Source organism: Benincasa hispida, chromosome 5, assembly GCF_009727055.1.
Source record: "Benincasa hispida cultivar B227 chromosome 5, ASM972705v1, whole genome shotgun sequence".
Lineage (NCBI taxonomy): Eukaryota > Viridiplantae > Streptophyta > Magnoliopsida > Cucurbitales > Cucurbitaceae > Benincasa > Benincasa hispida.
In genome coordinates this window covers 44520369-44529070 of record NC_052353.1, presented here as the reverse complement: position 1 = coordinate 44529070, position 8702 = coordinate 44520369, and the positions used below count along the sequence as shown (strand labels likewise).

The following is an 8702-nucleotide window of genomic DNA, read 5'->3' as shown; positions in this document are numbered from 1 at the left end:
GGTCAAGGAGCCTAAAGTTATCAATGAAAGCATCGAATTTTTTCATACTATGTTTGGCTGGATTTGGGGAGGAGGTTTCATTTTGATCTTTGATGACATCGTAATCACCACAAGAATCCAAGATAAAAAAACATAAGTATTCCAAAGAGAAGAGCTCACCAAATATTTTTTTTCTATCTTTTCTTTCAGTTGGGCCATAAATAGCCGTCAAACACCAAGAGAAACCATCACTCAGAATAAATCTAGAAAAGATGGAGTAAGTGCCTTGAATGTATTCAGAAATCTGATGTTTTAAGTCATTCCAAAATAAAAGAATCCTCCCTGATCTACAAATGGCATTTAGGCAAATCCAATTGATGCTAATGGAACCCTAAATAGACTTGGTTAGATATTTGTTAACCGAGAATAATTTAGTTTCAATGAGAATGAGAAAGTCAGGGCAATAGCTAGAAATAGTATATGTTATTAAGGCTCTTTTTATTTGATCCATTCATTTGCTACAAATTTAAATTTTAAGTTATTTGTTTGAAATTTTATCCAACTTGAAGAATATTATATAAATTTTCAAAACAAAGTTTCCCAAAAATGAATTTATACATCGCTAACGTTTTTATTTTATTTAATTTTTAGAACACACATGTACGGACGTACACAATTTATCATCACAAGAGGTATTTAATAGGAGATACAACTTTTTCATCTCAATATAAGCATATAGCTCAACTTATTAAAAGCAAGATAATTTTAATTAAAATGTTCAAAGTTTGACTCTCCAACTCCACATGTATGGTAAGACTAAATAAAGTTTTCTTTTTCTTTTTCTTTCGTGTCTTCTTTTCTATTTATTTATTTTTAACTTTTTTTTATATCATATGTCCCAAAATTACTAGAATGACAACAATAGTTGTTACGTTAAATATCTTTTTCAGTACATCTTTATAACAATGACTAATTGCTATGTTAGGTTTTTAGATATTAACTCAAAATATTTGACACTCCAAAAAGGATAATTGAATGAATATAATTTTTTTTTCAAAGAAAATGTAAATATAATAAAACATGAAAATTTAGCGGACGTCAAATTTTGTTATAAATACAAACTTGGAATAATCTAAAGACAGATTAAAAAAAAATTAATTGATTTCTATCCAGTTTAATGGTTGAATTACGACAATTAAAATATTACATTAAAAGTCAAATTATTTTGGCAAGTAAGTAACTTGACAGTTTAAACTTCATCATTGCATTGATTATCTAATAATCATGTAGTTGAGCTTTCAAAATGAGGACAAACCTTTGACTCATATTTGAGAAGATATAATCTATTTAGCTCGTTTATGGTGTAAATTATGATTCATCTACTGTTTTACTTAATTGGAAGGCATTTCTATAGTCTATAATGAAGGATTTCTTATCGAAGAGTTCCATGATCACGTTCGGATCGCTNTAAAAAAAAATTAATTGATTTCTATCCAGTTTAATGGTTGAATTACGACAATTAAAATATTACATTAAAAGTCAAATTATTTTGGCAAGTAAGTAACTTGACAGTTTAAACTTCATCATTGCATTGATTATCTAATAATCATGTAGTTGAGCTTTCAAAATGAGGACAAACCTTTGACTCATATTTGAGAAGATATAATCTATTTAGCTCGTTTATGGTGTAAATTATGATTCATCTACTGTTTTACTTAATTGGAAGGCATTTCTATAGTCTATAATGAAGGATTTCTTATCGAAGAGTTCCATGATCACGTTCGGATCGCTTTAATCTCACCGTGATGGAAATACACAATATACATTCACACGCACAATTATGAAATCAAACTGTCAATGAAAGGCATGCTTTGAACAAAAATAAACGAGGGAGAGAGTTTCCATATCAGTTGAAGACGTTCTTCAAACTTCTGAACTCAACGCAGCGGAAACCTCTACCTGATCAACCAATGCCCGAACAACCGCATGAACACGAATGCCGTGGGGACGACACCACCAGAAAAGAGCCCCAGGTATTCTCGGAGTGAGAACCAAAAGCATGGTCTTTGGTGAATTTGGTAAAGGAAGGAGGACGAACAGATCGTGTAGGCAATAAGCAAGTGAGAAGGAAAATGACGTTATTGTATAACAAGATGCTTATCGTTTAGGAAAAGATATACGATCGTTTATCAAAATGAAAACCATTTTCATTTTAATTCATTGGTTATAATAACCGATGCTGCCTCACTAATGCACGTTCGAACGTGAAAAATTGGCTTAATTTTCATATAATTAACCAATTAATTAAAAATAAATATAATCATATTATACTTTTATCTTATAGTTTGATATCACATATCTACTATAGCCTTTTCTCCTCTACTTGATATAAATCATATTTATATCTAATCTTCTCAAAAAATAATGTATCTCATACATTCAGCCAATTATATCATATATAATTAACCAGTCCAATTGTATTATATATAATTAACTAGTCTAATTATATCATATATAATTGAACTTTCTCTTGTTAATTTAACATTTCAAATTAACCCAAACACTGGTTCTTGACTTTATCAAAGCTACCTAGGAGACCTAATGAACTTATGGCTTAAACTCCAACGGTCTGTGAATAACTGACTAAACTCTTTAGCCACGAGATCCACCATCCATTAACTATCAGACATTCTACTAAAGACCAATAGCTGAACTCTTCTTATCACAGATATATTTCTGTGTCCATCGGATATAACCAATCATGAGTACGATGACCCTTTACAAGTATAGATGGACCAAATTACCATTTTGCCCCTGTAATTACATCTCACTCATTAAGTACTACTGATTCCTCTAATGAACAATACAACATAGTCCAACTATGTGTGAACATCTCTAGGGCCAAGAGAAGGTGTGTGGCGCCACATCGTTCAAGCCTTGGAATGAAAACCCCGAACTCTAAGTTTCCTAGATAAGCTTGTTAACCAAAGGAATGTTATATTAAATATTTAACCAATGGAAATCTATGTGTATTTATAGGAATTATGGAGAAAGGAAAAATATTTATTTAATGAGTAAGCTTATTTATAGGTGTGGCTGGAAGCACTAACTGTGGGGTAACGTGGCAAAATAATCTTTGAACTCGGGAGGCGGCAGGAAGATTAAAAGGAAGTAAAACATCAAAAGCATGGGTTCGACAATTGACAAGAGAAAAATTAGTGAAAGTGGTGCCATTTGAAAGCTAGGAGAATATAGTTTCCGAGGTTGTATTACTAGAGAAAGATTACAAGAGGAGAAGAACGAAAGTGGAGAATTTGCAGAAGAGGTAGAATCTCGGATTAATCAGAGCCTAAGGTGAAGATTGAAAGTTCCAGGCCAAACTATAAGGAATATTTGGCTGAAATTTTAAGGTAAGAAAGTTACTCAATTCTAAACAAGTTTGTAGAAGGAAGTTCCTTCAAAAGAGGTCTGGATTTTGAGTTACGGATTTTTGAAGTTGTAATAGAGAATCTGTGCATAAGCAGACAGCAGCTTGGGAAGAACAAGCACACAACTCACCGTGGAGAGCTATAGCGAGATAAGAAGAATGAGGATCTCGCTAATGAAGGAAATCTCGCTAATTTTATGCTGAGGATCTCGCTCTAGAAGAAAATCTTGCTAGAAATTAGGCTGAATCTCACTGGTATGGTGAGTATCTCTAGGATGAAAGTTGGCCAGGAAAAGCTTGATCTCGCTTATGAGGATCTTGCTCATGAGAAGGATCTCGCTCATGAGGAGGATCTCACTAGTAATGTTGTCTTTGTTAATGAAAGTTCCATTGGTAAAGAACTATTTGAGGTATTCTGCTAAGAATTTTAAGTAGTTTAACCAAGAATTATGTCCTTTCAGGCCAAGAAGAGCTAGGAGAGGCGTATAAACTGTTAAGAGCCCCGACGAGCTGTGAGTAACTAAATGAAATTAATGCTTTCAATACTTATGCATATAAGGCCAAGTAAGTTGCAGTGATGCTAATGATGAATTTATACTCCCTCAAGCAACAAATGGTTAATGAATAGCTTAACACATCTCTCCCGGCTTGTATATGTTTAACATAGGCCAAGGTATGTTGTGAAATTATTACAAAAGTTCAGTTTCTAAGGATTGAATATACTTCCTAGAGGAAGGCTATGATAGAATGAGTTCTTGTGTAAACGACATGCAATGAAACATAGATTGATGCTACGAAATAACCCGATACTGAAGTACATGGAGAAGGTATCTGGGTAATAGTACCTAAGGTATGAACGGTACTTAGAAAACTCTATGAGAGGCTGAAGTATGGGTCTCTTGGTCGGTACCTAAGGTATTGACAATACTTAGAAAACTCCACGTGCACGTAGGTAATTCTGAATGAGAGACCGATGTATGAGTCTCCTAGGCCATGCACCACCAAAGGGAGACCGAAGTATGGGTCTCTTGGTCGGTAATAGACGTTGGGAGCTAGAGCGTTTTAGGCTCATTCTCAACTAAGGAATAATGATGTTAATGATGCTTAAGAATGGTTTAAAGCTATATTTAGAGAAAGTTGCTTGAGATACTCATCAGTATATTTACATGTTTATAATGATGTAATGCATGATGTAATATGATTCTATAGTCAATCACTGGGTTACTAGCTCAAAGATTTCTTATGTTTTCCTTTTTCAGGTAGTGGTCAGATTCCTCAAGATTGATCCTGCTACTGCTTGCCACTGAAAGGCCCGACTTATTAAGAAGAACTTAGGTTGATGGCTTGTTTGTGTACACATGTTTTGAGAGGGACTAGGGTTTTGTTAAGAATGTTTGGGCCATCTGTGAATATTTTCCCGTAGATGTTATGACATGGCTGTATGCATATGTTTATGTAATCTTTGTAGAACCTTAAGGGAGGTTTGTTGTATGCATATACTATTAATGTTTTAAACAGGTTGGTATTTTGATTAAAAGGTTTTAGTGATGGGTGCTGGCGGTAAGGCTAGTAACTACCACGGTCATATCCTCTTCTAGATTAAAAGGGTAATCTGGGAGGGGGTGTGACATGGAGTCAGCCCTTAAGGGAGCTATCTATCTACTTACCTCTGCCTCGGGAAAGGAGCAAATTCCATCTTGTGTTACTGAGTTCCCAGCTCTCAAATCATGAAGTTTAAGGAAGAAAACATCAAAAAGCATGGGTTTGACAATTGACAAGAGAAAAATTATGTGTTGAAAGTCTGGTGCCATTGAAAGTTCTAAGAGATGAACTTCTTTAAGTTTTTCGAGGTTGTATTACTTTAGAGGAAAAGTATTGCAGAGGAGAAAGAACGAAGGAACGATGCAAAAGTGAGTAGAAATTTGCAGGATGGCTTGATCTCGTTTTAATTTAGGGCCCTTAAGGTGAACGTATGAAAGTAGTCCCAAAGCAAAACATACAGGGGAATATTGGCTTGAAATTTAATGGTAAGAAAGTTTACTCAAATTCTAAACAAGTTTGTAGAAGAAGTTCCTTCAAAAGAGGTCTTGGATTTTGAGTTATTGAAAATTTTTGAAGTATTGTAATAGACAATCTGTGCATAAAGCATGACGAGTGTGGGTAAAGAAACAAGCCACACAACTCACCGTGGAAGCGTATAGCGAGAAAGAAGGCAATGAGGCATCTCGCTAATGAAGGAAATCTCGCTTAATTTTTTGCTGAGGATCTCGCTCTAGAAGGAAATCTTGCTAGAAATTGCGGCTGAATCTCACTTAGTTTGGTGAGTATCTCTAGGATGAAAGTTGGCAGGAAAGCTTGATCTCGCTTATGAGGATCTTGCTCATGAGAAGATTTCGCTTCATGAGGAGGATCTCCACTAGTAATGGTTGTCTTTTGTTAATGAAAGTTCCATTGGTAAATGAACTATTTGACGTATTCTGCTAAGAATTTTAAGTAGTTTAACAAAGAATTATGTCCTTTCAGGCCAAGAAGAGCTAGGAGAGGCGTATAAACTGTTAAGAGCCCCGACGAGCTGTGGGTAACTAAGATAAATTAATGCTTTCAATACTTATGCATATAAGGGCCAAGTAAGTTGCAGTGATGCTAATGATGATTTTATACTCCCTCAAGCAACAAATGGTTAAATAATAGTTTAACATATCTCTCCCGGCTTGTATATGTTTACATAGGCCAAGGTATGTTTGTGAAATTATTACAAAAGTTCAGTTTCTAAGGATTGAATATACTTCCTAGAGGAAGGCTATGATAGAATGAGTTCTTGTGTAAACGACATGTAATGAAACATAGATTGATGCTACGAAATAAACCCGATACTTGAAGTACATGGAGAAGCTATTCTGGTAATTAGTACCTAAGGTATGGACGGTACTTAGAAAACTCCATGAGAGCTGAAGTATGGGTCTCTTGGTCGGTACCTAAGGTATTGACAATACTTAGAAAACTCCCGTGCACGTAGGTAGTTCTGAATGAGAGACCGAAGTATTGAGTCTCCTAGGCCATGCACCACCAAAGGGAGACCAAAGTATGGGTCTCTTGGTCGGTAATTAGACGTTGGGAGCTAGAGCGTTTTAGGCTCATTCTCAACTAAGGAATAATGATGTTAATGATGCTTAAGAATGGTTTAAAGCTATATTTAGAGGAAAGTTGCTTAAGATACTCATCAGTATTTATTTACATGTTTATAATGATGTAATGCATGATGTAATATGATTCTATAGTCACTCACTGGGTTACTAGCTCAAAGATTTCCTATGTTTTCCTTTTTCGGTAGTGGTCAGATTCCCTCAAGATTGATCCTGCTGCTGCTGCTTGCCACTGAAAGGCCCGACTTATTCAGAAAACCTTAGGTTGATGACTTGTTTGTGTACACATGTTTTGAGAGGGACTAGGTTTTGTTAGGAATGTTTGGTCATCTGTGAATATTTTCCCGTAGATGTTATACATGGCTGTATGCATATGTTTATGTAATCTTTGTAGAACCTTAAAGGAGGTTTGTTGTATGCATTACTACTAATGTTTTAAACAGGTTGGTATTTTGATTAAAAAGTTTTAGTGATGGGTTGTGGCGGTAAGGCTAGTAACTACCACGGTCATATCCTCTTCTAGATTAAAAGGGTAATCTGGGAGGGGGTGTGACATGGAGTCAGCCCTTAAGGGAAGCTATCTATCTACTTACCTCTGCCTCGGGAAAGGAGGCAAATTCCATTCTTATGTTTACTGAGTTCCCAAGCTCTCAAATCAGATGAATCCCTTAAAATGGTAGGTTTGAATCGACGACCTGGCCCACTCATACCCATACAAATCAAGGACCACCCTCAATGGCAGGAATTCTCAACTCACTTAGGATTGAGATCATGATACCTATGGTCATCCTAGTGAAGTGAAGTCTCTGTCATGAACGGTGTTATTAACGAGACTAAACACTTTTGTGGTCAAGTCTTATACAAACTCTTTGTATAGGACGCCCTCGCTCGCATGTCCCCAACAACGAATGATCAGGATTAGACCATTTCTGACAAGTCACAACAGTTGTTGACAATTCTTCAAAGCGGGCCGCATTCATAGCGTTACCAGGATAAAGGTTTCCCTCCTATATCTTATATACTACACGACTATTTTGGTTATCACTCAAGGACATTATCCACTTGTATGTCACCACATACATGCTTGAGTCACATACAGATAACCAGGAATATTTAGTATGTTTGTGGTAAGCAAATAAAACAAGCAATTGAGCAAAAATACAAGATGTGAAGCAATATCATATATTAACAACACATGTGTTCGTACAATTTGTTTACAAAACTATAGGCTACAAGACTTTAGATCAACCCCAACAATTCCTACTTGTCCTAAAGCGAAGTGCGGTGTACATAAATTAGTACAAAATAATAAACTAGGGCATAAAAAGCCTAGTACAAGAAAAATCTCCCACTTACCCTAGTCCAGTCGCGGGTGATCCTGTAGACCCATGCTTCTGTAGTGACTCTCAAACACTGTAGCCATGAGAGCTTTCATAAATGGTCAACAACATTAAAATGGCCTGGGTTAGTACTGATTCTCTCATTTCCTCAACCTCTTGAGGCGTCTTAGGACATATTTCCTTAGACAAAGTGACTCCATGCCTGAATGACAGTAGGCCCTTCTTGGAGTCGTGCATCGAGTGCTTGAGCAACATCTTGTCAATGTACGATGCCCTAGATAGTTTAGCACTTTGTTTCTTACGGATCCCGAAGGATATGATACTAGAACAAACAGAAGCCACTCCCAAATCTTTCATTTGCGAATGTAGGATTGCTAACAATTCCAACTGTAGTGTAGACCTACATATTTTAAATGAGGTAGGTATCGTCTACGTAACAACACTTAAGAAACTATGAAGTCATGATGGATCCTTCTGTAGACACAGGTATCAATGTTTCTGAGTCCAAAGGCCATACGACTTGATGCAGTATCAAAACGTATATTCCAAGATCGGACGACTGTTTACAATCATAATGTACCTAATCAGTTAAAGCAAACCTTTTGATCTTGACCTTGGGCTAACTGAACCTCCTCAGGTACACATATAAATGGATTTTTAGATTGCCAATTTCAGAAAGGTCTATTGACGTCCATTTTGCCAATCTCAATAATTATAACAAAGCTGCAATGGACAGAGGATGCAGATTGACTTTAACATGGCAACAGGCGAGAAAGTCTTCTCATAGTCGACCCATTCATCTACTTAGTATAA

The 8702-nt window shown here is 35.9% G+C and overlaps 1 protein-coding gene across 1 annotated transcript in view; it reads left to right on the top strand.

The window, feature by feature from the left end:
• Positions 1 to 4943, top strand: part of LOC120078760 (protein RADIALIS-like 3) — an 11942-nt gene extending 6999 nt beyond the window's left edge. Inside the window, exon 2 of the mRNA XM_039033068.1 lies at positions 4666 to 4943. Within this exon, the coding sequence (XP_038888996.1) occupies positions 4666 to 4669 (4 nt within the window). The 3' untranslated portion in view covers positions 4670 to 4943. The remainder of the gene's footprint in view (positions 1 to 4665) is intronic.
• Positions 4944 to 8702: the final 3759 nt, after the last annotated feature.